The sequence below is a fragment of the Patella vulgata genome, chromosome 3 (genome assembly GCF_932274485.2).
Source record: "Patella vulgata chromosome 3, xgPatVulg1.2, whole genome shotgun sequence".
NCBI lineage: Eukaryota > Metazoa > Mollusca > Gastropoda > Patellidae > Patella > Patella vulgata.
The window spans coordinates 14,313,432-14,338,147 of NC_065881.2; the positions used below are offsets into that span (position 1 = coordinate 14,313,432).

Here is a 24,716-nt window from a genome sequence, read left to right on the forward strand (position 1 = left end):
AAATTTGATCCACCTTGAACCGAGAATTTAGCGATTGAATTTTGGGCCTAGCCTTGATCATCATTACTAAAGTCGGGAGATAATAAACATAGTCTCAATTATCCAGTTTTTTTATTAAATCAGAAACAGCAGACCGGGTTCTAATCCAGTAAATATCGCAGGCTAGCGATGTCATTATGGTCTGGATAAGTTAATTAATGTCTAATTAATAATTTAGATAACATTTCCGGCCTAAAGAAAGACCCACATTAAATTTGCAGATTTAGGTCTTGCATAATGTATGCTTAATTTCCTATTCATTTGTAGCAGTGTTGGCTGAGAAAGTTCATCAGGATTTTCTGGAGTGGTTTCCCCTTGTCAGTGGTACACAGTATAGAGGGCCTGACAAATGAAATGAAATGAAATGAAATGGGGTTTAACTTCCTACTGTTCTGCTCCTATGCTGGGCTAATGAAGACGGGCATATGCATGCACATAAAAGATCCCTTGGCAGATGGAATTCAATTTAAGAGTAGGCTGTAGTGCCGCTGTCCAGACAAAATGTCTCGCATAACACACTGTATGGCATGCTCATCTTCATTAGCTCAGTCGAAGCAGAACAGTAGGATGTTAAACCCCCTTTCATTTCATTTCTTTTGCAGCAACTTTGCTAATGTAATGAATGAATGAATCATGGCAGGTCCAAACATACAATGAAAAATGAGACAGACTAACTATTTCACAATCAATAGGTTTAATGCGCGCGCGTCGCATCATAAGGTCTGTCATCGAGTCAAGACGTGTGGTTTTGATTCCCCACTTGTACATGACAATGGTCGCATGTCCAGGTCTTCCAGTTTTCTCCCATTGCTAAAGACCCCCAATGCGCAAGGAAATTAATGAAGTAAAATTGAACCATATGTTAGTCCTGAAATGATCTATTTTGATTTTAAACTTTTAGGGCTGCCTATGGTCAGGGCTGTATTAACCTTGTTGGGAGAGGAGGGGGGGTCCAGGATAAGTCAATGGGGGAGGGGTTGAATAAAATGTCCTTTAGGATTAGAAGATAAGTTTCAAACTTCAACCATATATGAGAAACATTTAGCCAAAAGATGACCACGTTAGGAACTCTGAGTCAATTCAGAAGCTTTCGTTGTGATTTGTGGCTCTATCGAATGCAACAGCCAGGAGATAAAATCACTCGGTCATCCAATGAAACTTGTACACGGGACATTTTGTTTCCACTTTCACCCCTAGATTCCTCCCCCCACCACCCCTCCCTAGATCTGGTACAGTGGTACTTATATACACGGAACAGCAGTTTTATGACTTAATCAGGGGGTTAGATGGTCTAGTGGTTTAACAAGTGCGCGTGAAATCACTAGGTCTGTCATTGAGTCAAATGGGATGGTTTCGATTCCCCGCTTGAACGTGACAAGGAGTAGTGTCGCCTGTCCAACCTAGCTAAAAGACCACTACGCGCAAAGCAAATTATTGAAATGAAATTGAACCATATGTTAGTCCCGAGTGGATGTTAAACCCCATTTCTCTCTCTCTTTATGAGGGGGATCACGTGGCTAAGTGGGTAAGACGCTGGCTCGCTAGCCTGGAGGTCGGGTGTTCGATCCCTGCATTGGCCGAGAAAGTTCATCCAGATTTTCCGGCGTGGTTTCCCCTTGTCAGTGATGCAGGACGGAAGGCCTGACAAGGGCAGCTGTCTAGTCGTTCGGATGGGACGAAAAACCGAGGTCCCGTGTACTCATTGGCGTGCACGTAAAAGATCCCTTGGCAGTTGGAATTCAATATAAGAGTAGGCCGTAGTGCCGCTGCTCGGGCAAAATTTCCCTCATAGCACACTGTATGGCGTATGCCTGTCTTCATTAGCCCAGTTTAGGAGCAGAACAGTAGGACGTTAAACCCCATTTCATTTCATTTCTCTCTTTATGACTTAATCATCAACTAGACTGACAAAGGGTAACCCAAACTTTCTCGACCTCTCTAGAATGGAACCTGGGTCCTTCTAGTTACTGACCGAGCGGAGCAACGAAAAAGACTTCGGTTGTTTTGAATCTGTCATGTTTTTTTTATTGGAAAGGGAGAGAATTCAATCTGATTAAAATACAGATCTCGTTTTTTTTTTTTTTATACTTTCAATGGCCTACACTACATGAAGAACTGACCAGTTGTACTGGAATGTCGCGTCAGGTGTCATACAAGCAGTTTTTGACCCTATGAAGCCAGACATTGATTAATCAATCAGAGTTTACCTTTCTAGTAGTTAACACACAGTTCCGTGCATCGCACGCCAAGAACTCGCCGTAACACACCATTTCATTGGCTAATCTCTCACTCCAACCAGAACACGGGTAATATACAACTCTTCCAGATCCTAGTGTTGTGGGCTAATAAAGACGGGCATACACCATGCAGTGTGCTATGAGGGAAATTTTGCCTATAAAGCGGCGCTACGCCCTACTCCTATTTCAAATTCCAACAGTCAAGGGTGCTTTTATGTGCACAACAATATGTACATGGGAGCATGGTTTTTCGTCCCTCTGTCCTACACCACTGACAACGGCGAACCACGTCGGAAAATCCTTATGAACTTTCTCGGCTAAGGCAGGGATCAAACACCGGACTTCTAGGTTAGCAAGCCAACATCCTAGTCACCAAGCCACGGTGGCTCCCACGGTGGCTCGGTGATTGTCTAGACATTTGGATGGAACAAGCAAAACTTCAAAGAATCCAAAACAAAATAACACTATTGTGGTATTTAAATATAGTATTTTTATTATTTTAACAATATAAATACACAGTATTTATTTATAACAATATATATCACAACACATTTAATAATATATAATTACACAATAATACACTAGCTGCACTCAGTGGGCATAACATCTTCACCTTACACCCCATAAACCACTACATAAGCCACACTTGGTAGGGCGGGGGGGGGGGGGGGGGGAGGGGAGAGAGATGGGGGGGGGAGAGAAGAATGGAGAGGGAGAAAATGAAAAGAGACTGGAGAACCTGGGGGAAACCTCACTCATTAATACCTTTAACAAAAAATATTTTTTATTTGGAGACCCAGTGAAAAGTGTGTCTTATTCTTTAAACATACATTATGGAAGAGCTAGATCTGCCTATTGCAGGGCTTTCTTTAGGCCTGAAATGTTATCTAAATTATTAATTAGACATTAATTAACTTATCCAGACCATAATCAACTCTCGATGGCATCGCTAGCCTGCGATGTTTATTGTTTGACTTCTATTCATAATTTAATCATTAAATGGATAATCGAGACTATATGTTTTTTATCTACCGACTTTAGTAATGATGATCGAGGTTAGGCTGAAAATTCAATCGCTAAAATCTTGTTTCAGAGTGGATCAATTTGACTGAAATTTTCAGCAAATTCCCTTTACATTATCTAATTTTTAACTATTATAGTGAGAACTGCCTGCTCTTAAATATCTAATCTCCCATAATGTATCTTTAAACAGATGATATAGTGTTTGGTCTTGATCATCCAGTGGCTAGTACTACTGCAGTTTAATGAGGAGAAGGCAAGTAGCAAGAGACAAAGCGATTATACAAGTAAATATTGGAATAGCACATGACACAGTTATATGGAATACAAGTTACTTGAAAGATTTATTTTCGGTGACGTTTCGACGAGAGTTCTGTCTTTATCAAGCAAAGAATAACAATCGTAGTACAATAAAATGAAATGAAATGAAATGAGGTTTAATGTCATACTGTTCTGCTCCAACTGGGCTAATGAAGATGGAGAAGTACTATGAAAATATATAAATTATGGAACAAAGAAAACATTAATGTGTTATCCTCATCCAGTTACTAAATGGCACTTAAACAATTTAAATATGGTTCAATTTTATTTCATGATGTTGGACAGGCGACTCTACTCCTTGTGATGTACAAGCAGGGAATCCAAACCATACCACTTAACTTAATGACAGATCTTACGATCTAAAGAAGTGATTCTCACTAAAGAAGCCAGCTATTTGAATGATGAAATTCGAAACACTAAGTTCATAGATGTGTTTGTCTATATTTAGTTTGAGCCATTCTCTGTGTCTATGACTAGTCTGTGTCTACGGTTGTATGCCATCTGACTTGCCATGTTTTTATTTTGTAAAATTCAAATATTTTTCATGTATATTTAGCCAGGTGTGCCGCTATTCTTTCATGTGTTTCAAGGTGTGCTGTTAGTAAAAAAAGGTTGAGAACCACTGATCTAAAGCATGCACGTTAAGCCATTCGATCACACAAGAAATGAAATGAAATGGGGTTTAACGTCCTACTGTTCTGCTCCTAAACTGGGTTAATGAAGATGGGCGTACGCCATACAGTGTGCAATGAGAGAAATTTTGCCCGGGCAGCGGCGCAACGGCCTACTCTTATATCGAATTCCAACTGCCAAGGGATCTTTTACGTGCACGCCAATATGTACACGGGTCGATCACACAAATACCCTGAATATAATCCCAAGGCACATCATAGTTTTACTGGTTGTAAAATCTGATTAAAATACAAATCTATATTTCGTTTCGTTTTTTTATACTTTCAATGGCCTACACTACATGAAGATCTGACAGGTTGTAACAATAGGTCGCGTCAGAGGTCGTACTAGCGGCTTTTGACCCTATGACGTCAGACATTTGATTAACCAAACAGCATTGATGTTACTAGTAGATTACCCACAGTTCCGTGCAAAACATGCCTAAAGCTCACCGTAACAGACCCTTTCATTGGCTAAGCCCTCACACCATTCAGAACACGTCAATGATAACAACTCTTCCAGATTCTAGTGTAGTAAAGACAAGTAAAACCAAATTTTGAACTATTAAAACGAAACGAAATAGGATCTGTGTTTTAATCAGATTGACTGGTTGTAAAAGTGTCAACATTTTGCTAATAATATTTTTGATATACATATATATATATAAACAGATAATAAATAAAGTAACAATAACAAATATCATAACATAGCATTCTATAAACATTACAAACATTTCTTATATAATAACATCTTACAAACATTACAAACATTTCTTAATATATCAATATCCTTCAAACATTTCTTATATAACAACATCTTATAAACATTAAAACATTTATAATATAATAACATCTTACAAACATTAAAACATTTCTAATACATCAATATCTTTCAAACATTTTAACATTTCTTATATAACAACATCTTACAAACATATTAATAACTGATTAAATAAACATTTCAATATTTCATCTTTTTTTAAACATTTAAATATTTCATCTTATAAATATTTCAATATTTCATCTTATAAATATTTCAATATTTCATCTTTTAAACATTTCAATATTTCATCTTTGAATATTTCAATATTTCCTCTTTTAAACATTTCAATATTTCATCTTTAACCATTTCAATATTTCATCTTTGAACATTTGATATGTCATCTTTTAAACATTTCAATATTTCATCTTTGAATATTTCATCTTTGAATATTTCATCTTTGAATATTTCAATATTTCATCTTAAAAGATTAAAATATTTCTGTGTTATATTATGTTCAATTGTGAAATGCCATTAAAGTTTATATAAACATGCAAATATTTCATATCATAAATATTTCAATAATTCCATTAAATATTTCATATTATAACGATTTCAATAGTTCCATTATTAACATTTAAATTTTAAATACTGGTAATTCCATCACTAAAAAGTCTTAACTCTTTCATTACTAGGGATACAATATATACCTATATGGATGATATTTAATTACATGTGGTTTAATGGTTGAGAACGAGACATTGAGTAATATATGTGACCCGGTCACCACAAAACCAGGCGCTTGTCACACAACTTCATTTTGTACTACGGGCACAAAAGCATAAACTGTATGCCTTCTTGTTGCTGTGAATGAGCCGAAAACTCCAGATGATACGACAAATTTAAAAAGAATTGCATTTTTGGAAAGCTTAGGCCGTGGACTATTCAAATATGCTGCCAGCTCTATTTTTATAAAAATGACCAAGAGCCTGGTTTTGTGAGACCAAGAGCCTGGTTTTGTGGGACCAAGAGCCTGGTTTTGTGAGACCAAGAGTCTGGTTTTGAGAGACCAAGAGCCTGATTTTGTGGGACCAAGAGCCTGGTTTTGTGGGACCAAGACCCTGGTTTTGTGGGACCAAGAGCCTGGTTTTGTGGGAGCAGCTCACATATTGATACTGAACGAGGGTGTCATATTAAGGAATGTCTTACTCCAGACCATTAAACAGCTTAAAATACAAACATGAAATCGTCACGAAAATCCAATTATTTTATTGATTATAAATAATCGTTCGCCAGTATCAAAGGATGACGTCAAATATGTATTTTAATTACTACAATATCAATGTGGATGATAAATAAATACAGCCTTATTATAAATCTCATTCAAACAACATCTATCGTACCTTGTTCATTTACTTTAACAAAACATTTATACTCCTAATTAAGGCCACACCAATTTGCTTTTCTGTTCGGTTAGATCTATTTCATAAGGCCACCTGCAGATTTGGTCAAAGGTCATGAGATGTAAACAGGGATAGCACTAACCCTAACCCTGGACCTAGCCCTAACCCACAATCTCGTCAACAATCATGCACCCTGCCCCTAACCCTATTTACATCTAAGCGACCTTGATGAAATCAGCAGGTGGCTTTAATAATTAGATCTAGCCTTTCTGTTCTTCAGAAACACCTACTTATTAAAAATTTTAGTGTCCAATTTCTTCAAGAAAAACATTAATTAGTAATTATACAAAAAGTTCTTAGTTGCTCTTCTCAAAAGCTTTTAACTGCAAATATTTCAGTTTTTAAATTTTATCGAAACATCAAACCCAAGAACTGAGGGTGTTATTTATTGATCAAGAAACTGAACAACTAATAATCAAATTGGATTGGCCTTTCATAACATATCTTCAAACTAATACAAGCAGGTTTACAGCACAACAATTTACTCAGTTATTTTACATACAAAAATTAAATACATAAATCATTAATATTGTCATTACCCAGGGACAAATATAGAATGTCCTAATGTCATAAAATGTCATAAACACAATTTGTCTTAAGCCATTAGCACTATAACTAGTATTCCTTAGAGCCCCATTACTGTCCAGGGAAAATCTGGTTTGATGAACTATATCTAGTGTTCCTTAGAGGGAAAATCTGGCATGAACTATATAACCAGTTTCCTTAGAGCCCCAGGCCTGTCCAGGAGATAAACCGGTTTGAACTATATAACCACTTTCTGTAGAGCCCCAGGACTGTCCAGGGAAAATATGGTTTGAACTACATCTAGTGTTCCTTAGAGCCCCAGGCCTGTCCAGGGATAAACCGATTTGAACTGTATCTATTCAGGGATAAACCCGTTTGAAATATAAAACTAGTATTCCATAGAGCCCCAGGCCTGTCCTGGATTAACCAGTTTGAAATATAAAACTAGTGTTCCATAGAGTCCCAGGCCTGTCCTGGGATAAACCGGTTTGAACTATATCACTGGTGTTCCATAGAGCCCTGAAACTGTCCAGGGATAAACCGGTTTGAACTATATCACTGGTGTTCCATAGAGCCCCGAAACTGTCCAGGGATAAACCTGTTTGAACTATACAACTTCCAGAGAATTGGAGTAGTAAATATTTACATGTACCAAACACTAAAGGAAGAATGAGAAATGGGGTTTAAGGTCCATGTGACAGTAGGTCATTTCAGGACTAACATATGGTTCAATTTTATTTCAATAATTCGCTTGAAGGTACAGGTCTTAACACAACAAATTTAATGTTTAGTTTCAAATGTTTTAGTTTAAATGGTCTGTCTAGATTAGATAATGAGTGTTGGGTTTTCTCTGATTCTCAACAGATTTGAACAGTTTTCCAACAATGGTTTGAAACTAAACATTAAATAGAGAAACTCAATTAAAACAGGGGGGGGGGGGGTGGATGGCCGAATGGTTAGCATTTGCGTGCTGTATCATAAGGCCTGTCATTGAGTCAACTGGCGTGGTTTCGAATCCCTAGTTGTACAATACAAGGAGTAGGGTCGCCTGTCCAACCTCATGGGTTTTCTCCGGGTACTACGGTTCCCCCCCCCCCCCACACTGCTAAAGACCCCTACGCGCAAGCGAATTATTGAAATAAAATTAAACCATATGTTAGTCCCGAAATGACCTAGTTGTAGTGTTAGCAGTGGGAGGAAACCGGAGGACCCGGAGAAAATCCATGAGGTTGCACAGGCGACCCTACTCCTTGACTCAATGATAGACCTTATGATCTAAAGTGCATGTGACAATTCTGCCAACCATCCCCACCTATACAAAGATATGTCAGAAAATGTCATATAATATATGTAGTCAAATATAACAGGTATTAACAATATGAACAAGAAAACAATTTATTAAACATACATTATGCAAGAGCTAAATCTGCATATTGCAGGGGTTTCTTTAGGCCTGAAATGTTATCTAAATTATTAATTAGACATTTATTAACAAAACAAGACCATAATCAAGTCTCGATGTCATCACTAGCCTGCAATATTTACTGGATATGATCCTATTTGCTGCACAACTTTCATTCATGATTTAATCATGGAATGGATAATCGAGACTATGTTTTTTATCGTACTGACTTTAGTAATGATGATCGAGGCTAGGCCGAAATTTCAATCGTTTAATTCTCGGTTCATAGTGGATCAATCTGGCTGAAATTTTGGGCAAATTGCCTTTACATTATCTAGTTTTTAGCTTTTAGTATTATAGGAAGAACTGCCAGCTCTTTATCTAATCTGTCATAATGTATGTTTGACGTCTTAAACAGCCAACAGGTCATGCACAATTTGTATATAATATATTAAAATTTGAAAACAATAAATTATCACCTATAATCTTTGAATGCCATTTATTCAAAAATTGTAATAAAACTTCACAGCCATTTGTAACTTTAGATTATGCCAACTATTGTTATTCCATACAAATAATCTGCTCTTATTACCATACAAAATAAACACATGTTTCTTCATAAAAAATAAGACTGTTTTTTCCAAAACAAAAGAACACACGCTTTTCCATAACAAATAAACACATGTTTTTCCATAATAAATAAACACAAGTTTTTCCATAACAAATCAACACAAGTTTTTCCATAACAAAATGGACTCAAGTTTCTTCATACAAAATAAACGCCATGTAAAATAAACTGCTGTGTTTTGCATATCAAAAAAAGCCAGTTTTTCCATAACAAATAAAGCCAGTTTTTCCATAACAAATAAAGCCAGTTTATTCCATAACAAATAAACTCTCAAGTTTTTTTCCATAACAAAATGAGCTCAAGTTTCTCCATAGTTTGAAATGTTTTCTTTCAGAATTCTAAAACATTTTTAATTATTTGAACTCTAAATGCCTCAAAAGTTGATTTTAATAAAGGATGTTGAATCATAAATGATCAAGATTCTCCCTAAAACAATCGAAATTAGACGTCTATTTCACGTCAAATAAATTTGCAATCAAAGTCTGAATGGCAATTTTTATTGCAATTTTTTTAAAGCCTACAGTTATATAGAACTCAATTTTGGTGAAGTGATCAAATGACTGATTTTGCTGGCACCGGTCACATTTACCCTTTCTTCTGGCACCATGTTGAATTGCACTGTATCACACATTCAAAAACCTTATTCCTACATCATGGAATCAACGCAAATCTAAATTTCGGCACCCCAACCCTTTTTTTTACTTTTGTTACAGAAATGTTTGTCGGGCCATTTTCACAGTTTCGAATAATCTCCATATCTCACAATCTATAAATAATTACGCCATTTTTTCCTGTTAATTCACAGTAGCTATATCTTAAAGTAGTTTTTCACAAAGTATCACAGCAACTACTACTGTATCGAAATATCTTCTTGAAATCTCTTTCAAAGTGACGTCACGGTTTGACAAATTTCTTTGGAATTGTCGCTAAAATAATCACTTGTCGCGTCAGTTTTGTCACCGGCTGCTAGCGTCATTAATTGTTTCTGATAAGAACTACTTCTGCGCATGTCGTAATTCACATACAACTCCTTTGGCAAAACAAGCGGCGCATTAATACTGTTTCGTCGCGTCTGTTCATTTGGCATTAACACAACTCGGGACTGTGACTTTGCAATTGTTTTAGTTCCTGGCAGAGTTATACTGGAGGATTTTCGCGATGCCGTTAACTTTTCCTGCGAGCCGGCTGATCGTCGCTGGAGGTACGCGATCGGGGATGTTTGTAAGTTGACGGTATTTTGCACTGATGGTATCGCCATTTCTAACGAGTCTGTATCCTCCATGACAACGCTGGTCATTGGAAGATCGATGCACGACATTAAGAGGTCTGGATATTTTTCCAGGAATTCGAGGATCTGTCGCATGTCCGGTCGAACTTTCATATCAAATGATAAACACCAGTTGATAAAATTGTACCTGAAATCAAATATTATATAATTATGCCTTTGTTGGTTGGTGAGAGAGAGAGAGAGTGAGAGAGAAATGGGGTTTAACAACCACTCGACACAAATAGGTCATTTAGGGACTAACACATTGCTCAATTTCATTTCAATAATTTGCATGCGCGTAGGGGTCTTTAGCAGTGGGATGAAACCGGAGGACCCGGAGAAAACCCACAAGGTTGGACAGGCGACCCTACTCCTTGTCATGTACAACCGGGGAATCAAAACCACGCCAGTTGACTCAATGACAACCTTATGATACAGCGCGCACGTGCTAACCATTCGTCCATACAACCCCCCTGGATCGGACGAAAACCCAAGGTACTGTTTACACATTGCCGTACATATAAAAGAATCTTGACATTTAAGAGTAGGTCCCATTTCATTTCATTCTGGGCTATGGTTTTATTAACTTACACTGGTTCTGAACAACCATTTGGCATGGAAAGTTTATTTCCTGATTTCACATATTCCAATACTTGATTATTGGACATTCCTTGGTACGGAAAACTTCCAAACGTCACAATCTCATAGATTAATATCCCATAGCTCCACACATCAGACTTGGACGTAAAAAGCCCGTCCCACAAACTTTCGGGTGCCATCCACCGAACCGGTAACATGCCTATAAAATAAACAACAGAAAAAAATTAAAAACTTCCCAGCACACTTTCGGGTGCCATCCATCGAACCGGTAACATGCCTATAAAATAAACGACAGAAAAAAGTGAAAAACTTTTCAGCACAGTGATAGGTCAATGGCTACCATGGATGAGATATGTATCTGAGCTGCAATAAGTCTAAAGATGCCAGAATAAATTGTTGTAATGTAACAAAGTGTTCAATAACTTTCATAAAATTGTATATCGTATAAAATAAGAACTATTATTTAGATGCAGTGAACTTATTGACCCCAGCTGGTTTTGATAATATATGATATTGGGAGGAAACCGAAGGACCCTTTGAGAAAACCCATGGGGTTGGACAGGCAACCTTACTCATTGTCACGTAATCCAAGAGATGTTTCTCCGCCAACAGCGGGAGCAGAACCCATTCCTCGTGGTTAGCGAACAATCGCCTTACTCACTGATCCACCGCAACTTCCAAATGTAATGTGTACTGGGTACATGTCTGGAACTAAGGTGTCTGTAACAGACTTGATTCGATGTCAGACCTTTATAATCTAAAGCGCATGCCTTAAACCATCTGGACCCCTCCCCCCCAAGTACGACAGAAGAAGTCCGACTCAATGACAGACCTTATGATCTACAGTACATGCCTTCTAACATTCGGCCAGCCAAAGAGTTTGAGAGGAGCAGTCTCACCTTTTCTACTGAATCTATAATAATCTGATTCGTGCATCTTTCTAGTCATACCAAAATCGGCCAATTTCACCGTTTTATCAGCATGTACTAAACAATTTCTACACGCTAAATCTCTGTAAAAAAAACATAAATCAACTATAACAATCAGTTCAATGTCCACTTTAATCTATGAAGGATAAGACAGGACTAATGGGAAAAAATAAATACTTATGGAAAAGAGCTACTAGTGTATTTTAAGGCGACGTTTCGAAGAGTATTTTCTCAATATCAAGCTAATACAAAAATACAGATACAAGACAAAATACAACAACATAACTGAAACCATACATGACAACGACAAGATCAAAAGGACTGTAACACACCAATTAAAATGTACAATGCACAGAATGACTCTTAATCAGTACTTTTTACTTACCGGTGTACATATTTTAATTCATGTAAGTAATTCAAACCAGCAGCTATATCCCGAGCCATCTGTGTTAAACTTGAGGCATTGATATCTTCAGCTTCACGGATTTCTTTATTATCAACAATATTTCTTCTGGATAATAGATATGTCTTTAGATCACCTGTAGACATTTAAATATACATCACGATCAGAGAGAACAAATGAGAGAGGGGGACAGAGGATAGGAATGGGGAGAGAGATAGAGAGGGGGAGAAAGAGGGAGAGAGAGAGAGAGAGAGAGAGAGAGAGAGAGAGAGATTAACGTCCACTCCAGACATATTTCGACAAAAATTGAGGTGGCCTTAATAAATAAATTTAGCCATAGAAAGATCAAAACACCTACCATGTAGCATGAACTCCATGATACAGTAAACAGGTTCACCACGTGTACATACGCCCAATAATTCCACGATATTATCATGTTTAAAACGTTTCATGACTTCTGCTTCACTCAAAAAATTTAACTGAAATAAATATTGGAGATTGATGATGACGATATTTTTCAAAACATTATTTATTCACAGAAACTGGATTGGAGAACAGGCAGATCTCTATAAACACTGAAAAACATTAAAGAGAGAGAGAGAGAGAAATGGGGTTTAACGTCCACTCGACACAAACTAGGTCATTTCGGGACTAACATATGGTTTAATTTTATTTCAATAATTCGCTTGCGCGTAGGGGTCTTTAGCAGTGGGAGGAAACCGGAGGACCCGGAGAAAACCCACGAGGTTGGACAGGCGACCCTACTCCTTGTCACGTACAACCGGGGATTCGAAACCACGCCAGTCGACTCAATGACAGACTTTATGATACAGCGCGCGCACGCTAACCATTCAGCCATCCAACCCCCCAAACATTAAAGAAGTAAAGTATTTGTTTAAGTACATAGTAATTGCAGGAGGATCACACCACACACAAACAATTACACAAGACAAACCTACGTACAAGACACAATATACACTGGTATCTGCAAAAACAAATGAGAGAGAGGGGGTTTAACATCCACTCGACACAAACTAGGTCATTTTGGGACTAACATATAGTGCAATTTTATTTGAATAATTTGCTTGTGCGTAGGGGTCTTTAGTAGTGGGTAGAAACTGGAGGTCCCAGAGAAAACCCACGAGGTTAAAAAAGCGACTCTACTCCTTGTCATGTACAACCGGGGAATTGAAACCACCCCCAATTGACTCAATGACAGACCTTATGATACAACGCACACACATTAACCATTTGGCCATCCACCCCCCACCCTAAACACAAACAATTACACAAGATAAACCTATACACAAGACACGATACACACAACATACAATATACACAGGCATCTTAAAAAACAAACAGATATATCAGATTAAGTGAATAGATCCAGGGGGCCAATCGAAGCTTCCACTGCACTACCACTGCCTTTCGCACCATAAAATTTGATTGGATCATCGAGATACAATAATAATAACTACCTTTTCCTCCATGGTGGAACCTTTTTTTAATGTTTTAACTGCGACCGCCACCCATTCATGAGATAAATAGGCTTCACCACCAAAAACAGTACCGAACGCACCTTCACCTAATGTCCGATTCAACACGACACATTCACGCGGCACTTCCCAACCATCTAGACTTAAACACTGGGCAAAATCTGTAGAAAATAACCCCAGCTCCTTCATTCTGTTGTGAGTTTTTCTCACCTTGGAATCGTACCTGAAAATAATAAAAAAATACGACTTAAAAAATTAACGTGTTCTGCACTGACTGGGATAATGATGCTGAGAATGCTGTTCTGCCTACTCTTATTTCAAATTCTAACTGTCAACAGGGTCTTGTATTTTAGTTATATCCGAATGCCTGGACCAAATCTTTGTCCGCCCCTCAGTCATCCAAGACTTATAATGGGATACCACGCTGGTTATGCACATGTGTATACGGTACCTCGTTTTTTGTCCCATCAAAATGACTACACATTGCTCCTTGTCAGGCCCTCCGTCCTGCACAACTGACCAGGGGGATCCACGCAGGAAAATCCAGATAACCTTTTTTCTTGATGTAGACAGGATCTTGGTAACTCGTTCTGTGGCTCAAAACATCGGTTTCAATGAAACATGTAGATAAATGAAATGGGGTTTAACGTCCTACTGTTCTGCTCCTAACCTGGGCTAATGAAGACAGGTATATACGCCTTACAGAGTGCTATGAGGGAAATTTTGCCCAGGCAACGGCGCTATGGCCTACTTTTATATCAAATTCCAACTGCCAAGGGATCTTTTACGTGCACTCCAATGTGTACATGGGACCTCGGTTTTTTCGTCCCATCCAAACGACTAGACAGCTGTCCTTGTCAGGCCCTCCATCCTGCATCACTGACAAGGAGAAACCACGCCGGAAAACATGTAGATATGTCTAATATGTCTAATAAAGTATTTCTGTATATGAATAATTTAATTACCTGCATTTAATCAAAACCAGACACAAAACACTGACCACAATAAACGCAGCGAATCCAAAGACATTACCAACAATAACAGCCATACTACACGATACACCCAGAAACTTACGAAACGACTCGATAGCACAATGTTCATGATCTAAAAATAACAAGAAAATAGCCTTTATCCATACAATCTAATAACAAGTCAACAGTTAAACATACATTATGCAAGAGTTAAATCTGCCAATTGCAGGTCTTATTTTAGGCCTGAAAAGTTATCTAAATTATTAATTAGACATTAATTAACTTATCCAGACCATAATCAACTCTCGATGGCATCGCTAGCCTGCGATGGATAATCAAGATTTTGTTTTTTATTGTACCGACTTTATTAATGATAATCAAGGCTAGGCCCAAAATTCAATCACTAAAATCTCGGTTCAGAGTATATCAATTTGACTGAAACTTTCAGCAAATTTCCTTTACATTATTAGCTTTTAACTATTATAGTGAGAACTGCCAGCTCTTTATCGAATCTCCCATAATGTATCTTTAAGCTGAAGATCAACCTGTCTTTATTATCAAATAAATAAATTACACTCATTAATTACTTGAAACATTTATTTTTTTTTATGTGAATAAAATGAAATGAAATGGGTTTTTCAATGTCCTACTGTTCTGCACCAACCGGGATAATGAAGTCAACCATATACCATGCAATGTGCTATGAGGGAAATCTTGCCCGGGCAGTGGGACTATGGCCTATTCTTATTTTGAATTTCAGTCCCGGGCCTGTTGTAATCATGGTTAAATTAATTTGATTTTGATCAAAATACAGGTTGCCAGGCAATGATACATACATCCCTTGGACTCTATGATCGACCATATGACTTTACGTGCTGGGGGGATGATGGCCAAATGGTTAGCACGTGCACGCTGTTTCATACAGTCTGTCATTTAGTCAACTGGCAGGGTTTCGATTCCCTCGGTTGTACGTGACGAGTAGGGTCGTCTGTCCAACCTCGTGGGTTTTCTCTGGGTCCTTCGGTTTCCTCACACTGCTAAAGACCCCTACGTGCAAGCGAATTATTGAAATAAAATTGAACCATGTGTTAGTCCCGAAATGACCTAGTTTTGGTCGAGTGGACGTTAAACCCCATTTCTCTATCTCTCTCTCTCACCTTACATGCTAAATGGAGTGATTCATCAATTTACCCAGAATTCAATTTCAGTTCCCATCTTTATACACAAACAAAATAAGATGTAGAATGAAAATGACCTGACTTACTATCGTGGCCGTCTGTTGGCCTCATTCCAGACGGTGTCAGCCATCTTATTCTCTTGTGGAATATACGTAGACTTCCTTCCGCATCATTTGCCATTGGTTGATATTGACCAATGAGAATGGTTTCATTATGGAAGAATTGTATGACATCAACGTTGCCCATCCTATCGCTACCGTCAAATCGTATGTAACCTGACACGCCCTGAAAACTTGTCTCATTTAAAGCATCCATGTATGCTCTGAAATAAAACAAAATGACGTTATAGCAAATTGAAATTAATGAAATTATAACAAAATGAAATTGTATATAACAAAATGAAATTATAACAAAATGAAAGTAATGGCTGCAGACATGTCATTGATAAACTTCAAAAAAGATTTTGTCAAAAATTGTGGCCTCTAGAGTTCAGATCCACGGACAGGACAACAGCATAATAAAATCATATAAACTTACTTAGTTATTTTCCCTTCGTGAAGCCGAGTCTCGACACCAGGATGGCGGTGAAGAAGTTTATCGAGAGCATGAGCAAACACCCAAACACCATCGTATACAAAACTAGCAAACTCACTTTCTTCAACATCCTTAAATAATTAACATGGTCAATTCAAGTAATTATCATGGTCAATTAAAATAATTATCATGGTCAAATAAAATAATTATAATGGTCAAATAATTATCATGGTCAATTAAAATAATTAACATGGTCAATTCAAATTTTAAATAATTAACATGGTCAATTCAAATAGTTATCATGGTCAAATAAAATAATTATAATATAATGGTCAAATAATTATCATGGTCAATTCAATTTAAAAAAATATCTTTCTCACAATGTCATTCAGTGTTACAGTGTCTCCGATAGTTTCAAAATTTAACAGTACCGGCAGTTAGTAAAAATACTGGTCCAATCATAATCTTATTGATTTGATAAAACCAAAAAATTTCAACAAAATCTTATTGAAATAAACTGTGTAGGGTTTTAGCTGAACAAACATCAACAACATAGTCATCAATGAGAAAGTATATTATAATAATATCAAACATCTGACAAACAGATTACCGCTTATCTACAGACTACAATTCATGACATACATGATACATGTACGATAAAGGCTGACAAACGGTAGGGTGACCCACCATAAATAAATATCTCCATATATCTCCATATATCTCGACAATTACGCCACAATATTTATATATATGCCAAGCCTCAAATCAGTTTCACACAATTATAGTCACTAAATAAACGATCATGTTGTACTTAATAAGCTATGACCATTAATCATCTATAAATAATAGACTGAAAACTGGTTCCAATTGTCGTCCATAACATCCAGACACTTTTGAGTAAAAGATAGGTTACGTGCCCTTGTTTTGAAATTAGTCTCGCTTAACCAGTCTATCGACCATTCTACGTCTGATTGACAGGTCGGGATAATCAAGACTACTTTTTTACGAAACATAACAGAAAGCTAGAACAAGAAATTGAATTTAGAAATAAGCACGTTAGGTAGCTCAACAATCGTTTTAAGAACCTTGTAAAAGTAAAATGAAACTACTGCTAGTATCATGTTCCTGTCTAACCAGAGTGATTCAGAGATATTATTTGTACTAAACCAAAAGATGCCGCTCTTAACGGTACAGTTAATGATAAAGCGATTTAAAAAATGAAACGAACGTAATTTCTAAATCTGCTGTAATAACCAAGAAGCTTTATTTCACTGCTATTCAAAATCGTCAACAATAAATTTTTTACGGCTGTAATAGTTGATAGATTTGTAGAGAATTGCACGTGCCATGGCTATTTATAGTATCATACTGTCAGAAAGTTGGTCTCGGCACGGCGAATGTGTACGCTTCAGTGGTAGTCTCGAACTATCAGCGGTGGACTTTATTTCTGTAGAGTACATGGGCCACCCTACAAACGGTGACAGACTACGAATCAGAGGTATATCTCATCAACAGTGATTGAAAGTTGAGTAAATTCTTAACTGAAGAATGAGAATGCTTTGTGAACTCGGGGCTTGGAGAAAACCCCATATGTTCGAACGTTCTAGCTCAATTAAATGGAGAGTTATTGTGTCTAAAAAAGTGTGACGGACAGACAGACTGGTTGACAGAATGGTAGACAGACGGAATGACAGACCCATTTTAATGGTACCCTGTGATTTTCGAAAGGCGGAGGAAAATAAATGATATACTTACCGCTGATCCCACTCGGACAGCGTATTGATCTTTATACTGCTTCACCGTGATACCGCCTGCAACCAGAGTCGAATCTAAATCTGTGAACGCCTTCGTCAAGATAAAATGTCCGTCTATGGCGTAAAGAAGTTCGGCTGTAGTACAAGGGACTGATTCTTGTGGTCGGAAGTCACCAGGATTTGGGGGACTGTTGTAGAAATCTACGTCCCACCAGTCCGTGGTATACCAGGACGGTAAAAACCATATAAAACCTTCGTGTGCTGTCATTTTCTGTAAATAAACCAACAGTAACATTTGATACAGCCGCAAACAATTTGAAATAAACCAGTGTACATTGTATTGGTTATCCTTAAAAAGCAGATCATTCACGATTTACTTTTTTTCCATTGTCACAAACAAAACAAAACAAGAGAGAGAGAAATGGGGTTTAACGTCCACTCGACACAAACTAGGTCAATTTTATCTTAATAATTTGCTTGCGTGTAGGGGTCTTTAGCAGTGGGAGGAAACTGGAGGACCCGGTGAAAACCCACGAAGTTGGACAGGTGACCCTACTCCTTGTCATGTACAAACGGGGAATCGAAACCATGCCAGTTGACTCAATGACAGACCTTATGATACAGCGCGCAAGTGCTAACCAGTTGGACATCACCCCCCCCCCCCCCAAAAAAAAAACCCAAAACAAACAAAAACACAAACCTAAACAAACAAAACAATAAATAAATGTTGTTGTTAATTACAATTTTAACGTACAATACATATATATGATATTTAAACCTGTTGGCATAATTCAGATTAAGTATATAAGTCAGCGCGAGGAGAAATGAAATGAAATGAAATGAGGTTTAACGTCCTACTGTTCTGCTCCGACTGGGCTAATGGAGACGGAAATTTTGCTCGGACAGTGGCGCTACGACCTACTCTTATATCAAATTCCAACTCTTAAGGGATCTTTTATGTGCACACCAATGTGTACACAGGACCTCGGTTTTTCGTATCATCAATATGACTAGACACCTGTCCTTAGCAGGCCCTCCATCCTGCACCACTGACAAGGGGAAACCACAGCGGAAAATCCTGATGAACTTTCTTGGCCGAAACCGCGACCTCCAGGCCATTGAGCCAGCGTCTTTCTCAGTGAACCACCATGGGTTCCACAGCATGAGGAGACCAAGGTCCCTCAAAATATACAATGTTTGCAATGTTAAAAAGTGGGGATCAAGGTCCCTCAAAATATACAATGTATACAATGTTAAAAAGTGAGGAAAGTTTACTTGATGAGAAATGTAAATCAAACAGGCGACCCTACTCCTTGTCACATTCAAGCTTGGGATTGAAACCACAGAGTCAGTGACAGACCTTTAGAACTAAAGTGCACATGTTAAACCACTTGATCACCCAACCACCCAAAATTCGATTTGAACTGAGTGGAGGGGATTATTGAACTCATTTATTGCCAACTAACCCGAAAAGTTGGAAAATAACTCTTTATATAAAGGACCACAGGTTTTTGTCCCATCCAAATAACTAGACACTGTTACCTGCACCACTGAAATAGGGAACCACGCTGAAAATTACTAAAGAACTTTGACTAACCTGTTTAAAAGCTTCACACATTATGGCTCTAGCAGCAGCCACGAAGAAATCAGCAATAATTATACGAACATTCTGAGATCGTAAATCAGCAAATATCTGACAGTATGAAATAAAAAAATATTATAAATGTGCCTATGACCGATCTTTTTTCTCACTTCAAATTCAAATGTTATATAAATTATCATTAAAACATTTATTAACATGAGAGAATAATAATCAACACTCTAGTTCATCGGATGGCTTAGATATTAAGTAGATTAAAACATTCTCTCTATCTGACACTGTAACATGGATACCGTTGACTAAGCAACAAATAACTGTTATAAATGAAAACATACGACACCAATAGATCAAAGTCGTCAGTTTATATATTGTTTATTAGTTCATTAAAATTGCTAGTAATCAGACAGTAGTCATTAAGTAAGTGTTTTGTCACTAAGGTGTTAAAACTGTGACTATTGAATGATATACACTAATATTGGTTAGGTTTGTGTATTCAATAGTGATGGGTGTTATAAATATCACGTTTTCACACCAGTAGTGACATCTTGTACAGCTAGTTACACACCTTCTAACCACTTTCTATACATACTAAACATTAGTTTAGAATACTGTCCACTTATATGATTTAATGACAAAAATTGTCATTACTAAAAGGCCTAACGGTATCAGCTTACCAGTGTGACATAATGAAGTAAAAAGTTTATTTACGAAGATGTATTATGTAAGAGCTAAATCTGCCGTTTACAGGTATTTTTTTCTGGCTTCAAATGTTATATGAATTATTATTTAGAACAACAAGTCCATAATTAACTCTCTGTCCATTAGATGGCTCTGATTTTAAGATTATAACACTGCAGCCATTTAAGAGTTTAAGAATAAGATAAATAATCGTGACTTAGTCAAGTACCGTTGATATGATATTAAATGCTACAATTTGACCAAACTTCAATCAGTGATAACTTCACCCAGAATAAAGTAATTGGAATGAAGTTATCAATGTATTCATTTTGTAACATCTATTTTGGAACTATTATAGCAAGAACGGTCAGTTCTTTATCTAAATCTTACATAATGTATCCCAATCTTACATTATGTATCCCAGTCACCTAATTCAATAAATCTCTTAATATTCAAATTGAGTACATTTGATGTGAAATTGTCAATTTGAGTTCAATTAATGTGAAATTTTAAATTAAGTTAAATTGATGTGAAATTTTAAATTAAGTTAAATTGATCTGAAATTTCAAACTTAGTTAAAGTGATCTGAAATTTGAAATTGAGTTCATTTGATGTGGTGTTTGAAATTTGGTTCACTGGAAGTGAAATTTGAAATTGATTCATTTGATGTGAAATTTGAAATTGAGTTAAATTGACGTGGAATTAGAAATTGATTTAAATTGCTGTGAAATTTGAAATTGAGTTAAATTGATGTGAAATTTGAAATTGAGTTAAATTGATGTGAAATTTCAAAATTAATTAAATTGATGCGATATTTGAAATTGAGTTCATTTGGTGTGAAATTTCATGTCACTTTAATTCAGTTTGAAATTGAGCTCAATTTGAACACTTAAATGAATGTTGAATTTAGAAAGTAGTACCTGCGAGAGATCGATTTCGTGAGTATCACGGGCTATTTTACGTTTAACTGAGACAGATATTCCTTTACGATGTAGATGTTGCTGAAGTTGTACATGGTAACCAGGCAACTCTTGACCCACTTCTGCCAGAGCACCGACATGGTACCATTCCATAGATTTAAAAAACTTCTCGTAGACATACCTTGATAACAGAAAAATTATCTTATTTAATTTTCATATCAAAAACTCAATTAACCATTCAATACACAATCTATACCTATCTACAGGTTTTTTTTTTTACCAGAGACTGGTTGCTAACCACTACTCATCTTGTTCTTCTTGTTCTTCTTGTTTGGGTGACGCTCTTAAAAAAAGCCTAAGGTTCCGTCAATTCAAGTCCAATCGACATGAAAATTTGCATGATTCTTCTTTAAGATTTTTGAAATTCATCCAATAACATGGTCAGTTCCTGGTCCCTAGTACAATTGGACTTGTTTTCAAAACTACATGTAATGAAATTAGATTTAATCTGTGCACCAATTACCAGGCTAACGAAAGAGATAGAGAGGTTGACTGGGGGGAGGGGGGGAATAGGTTAACGTTCAGTTGACACAAACTAGGTCATTTCGATAGGGGTCTTTAGCAGTGGGAGGAAACCGGAGGACCCTGAGAAAACACACGAGGTGGGACAGGCGACCCTACTCCTTGTCACATTAAAGAGGGGAGTATTTACCAAACATTGTTCTGCACCGACTGGGCTAATGAAGCCGGGCATACATCATACAGTGTGCTACAGTCTACTTCCACCTGCAAGGGTTCTTTTACGTACACACCAATGTGTACACAGGACCTAGTTTTATTTGTCCCAAACGAATGACCATAAGCTGTCGCTTGCCAGGACTTCGTCCTACACCCCTGACAAGGGGGGAACCATGCCGAAAAATCCCAATGAACTTTCCCGGTCAACACAAGGATCGAACATGGAACCTCCAAATTAGCGAGCCAACATTTTACTCACTGAAACACCGTGGCTCCCCCAAAACATTGTATTAGAATACATTTTGACAATCTGATTAAAACACAGATCCTATTTTATTTTGTTTTACTTGTCTGTACGACACTAGGATCTGGAAGAGTTGTTATGTTATAGGCGTTCTACTTTAATTAGCCAATGAAATGGTCTGTTACAGCGAGTTCTTGGCCTTTTTATGCATGGAACTGTGGGTAAACCACTAGAAACATCAACGGCGATTGATTAATCAATGTCTGACGTCATAGGGTCTAAAGCCGCTCGTTTGACCCCTGACGTGAACTCCACTAACTTGTCAGATCTTCATGTAGTGTAGACCATCGAAAGTATAAAAACGAAATGAAATATACATCTGTATATTAATCAGATTGACATTTCGAGATCTTAATCCATTCCTGATTAAAAGAAATTACCTGTGATGATTAACTTGTGGTATAGTTCGGAAGAAATACGGATATTTAAAACGATTAGACAAGGAATCTGCCTCGGCTTCATAACTAACGACAACAACATTAAAATGTTTGGATAATGCTGCTATTGGTTCGGCTGCATCAGAACAAGCTGGGCCTGAAAAGAATTACAAAGTGTCATATTGGAAAATGGTGCATGTAATGGGTGACCATCAATCCACCTACAAGATGCATTTCTGTGTACCCATTATCTTTTTTTGCTTGATGGACACAAATTTCACGCTTAAAAGTTCCAATAATAGAACACAATTTTTATGGGAAACAATCACTGGTTTCCAGTGATTGTTTCCCATAAAAATTGTGTTCTATTAATGTGTTTTCCAATCGCTAAATGCCACTTAAAGATTAAAAGTTCCAACATAAACAGACATGCATAATCATTTCATTCATTGGTCCCAAGTATTAACATTGGGTGTGTTTGTTTCCTGTGTTATAAATTTAATACCAACCTAGAATCCCTAACTGGTTTAGTCATCTTTAATACCAAATTTAATACCAACCTAGAATCCCTAACTGGTTTAGTCATCTTTAATACCAAATTTAATACCAACCTAGAATCCCTAACTGGTTTAGTCATCTTTAATACCAAATTTAATACCAACCTAGTATCCCAGTTGGTTCAGTCATTGGAGTTATAAATTTAATACCAACCTAGTGTCCCAGTTGGTTCAGTCATTTGAGTTATAAATTTCTTTACCAAGTTATTATCCCAACTAGTGGTTTGGTTATAAACTTAATACCAACCTGATATCCCAGCTAGTGGTTTGGTCATCTGATTCATAAATTTAATAACAACCTATTATCCCAGCTAGTGGTTTGGTCATCTGAGTCATAAATTTAATAACAACCTAGTATCCCAGCTAGTGGTTTGGTCATCAAAGTTATAAATAAATTTAATACCAACCTAGTAACCCAGTCGGTTCAGTCATCTGAGTTATAAATTTAATACCAACCTACAATGGTTCAGTCATCTGAACCTAGTGGTTTAGTCATCTGAACCTAGTGGTTTAGTCATCTGAGTTATAAACTTAATACCAACCTAGTATCCCTGCTAGTGGTTTGGTCATCTGAGTTATAAACTTAATACCAACCTAGTATCCCCGCTAGTGGTTTGGTCATCTGAGTTATAAATTTAATACCAACCTACAATGGTTCAGTCATCTGAACCTAGTGGTTTAGTCATCTGAACCTAGTGGTTTAGTCATCTGAGTTATAAACTTAATACCAACCTAGTATCCCCGCTAGTGGTTTGGTCATCTGAGTTATAAACTTAATACCAACCTAGTATCCCCGCTAGTGGTTTGGTCATCTGAGTTATAAATTTGATAAAAGCATTCATGGCTACATCCGGTTTACACTCAGAATCACTAATGATCAGTTCCAGAGAATGGTTGGGTAAAACGTTGGGATCCTTGTTCACATAATCTAACGCCAACAGAGCACCTGAAAGTATTGAAAGTATAACAACAGTGTTAAATCAGGGGTGTGTCAGGAGTGAGGTGGGGCCTGTGGGTGGTTCTGAGATGAATATGATGAAAGTGATCAGCCTGTATCAAAGATAGGTTGCCAGGCAACGAAACATGAGCCCACAGCAGCTAATGAAACATTTATAATACACTAAAATCTGATTAAGAGTAACAACTCATTAAGTAATTATCAGAAAATCATTAGAATTTGTTTGGTTTTTATAAAGTTCTGCCCCATGCTAACGTTTAGTATATGAAACATTTAATATCATGGATTTAGCTGTTTAAGTTATCAAAATTCATTGAAAATCAATATACTTGTTCGTCTCAAGACCTTAAACTCTGTGTATCAATCTGAAGTCAATCGGATGATAA

The 24,716-nt window shown here is 37.0% G+C and overlaps 1 protein-coding gene across 1 annotated transcript; it reads right to left on the reverse strand.

The window, feature by feature from the left end:
• Window positions 1–8,134: 8,134 nt before the first annotated feature.
• LOC126816156 (uncharacterized) lies at window positions 8,135–23,995 on the reverse strand. The gene is made up of 14 exons (XM_050542389.2): window positions 23,967–23,995; window positions 22,819–22,972; window positions 21,397–21,577; window positions 19,796–19,891; window positions 18,200–18,469; window positions 16,448–16,575; window positions 15,988–16,232; window positions 14,727–14,865; window positions 13,744–13,984; window positions 12,624–12,744; window positions 12,248–12,401; window positions 11,833–11,945; window positions 10,925–11,132; window positions 8,135–10,481 (listed from the first exon to the last, which is right to left on the reverse strand). Exons 1-14 carry the CDS (start codon window positions 23,992–23,994, stop codon window positions 9,950–9,952), a joined length of 2,610 nt encoding a protein of 869 aa, XP_050398346.1. The 5' UTR covers window position 23,995; the 3' UTR covers window positions 8,135–9,949.
• Between the last annotated feature and the right edge of the window lie 721 nt (window positions 23,996–24,716).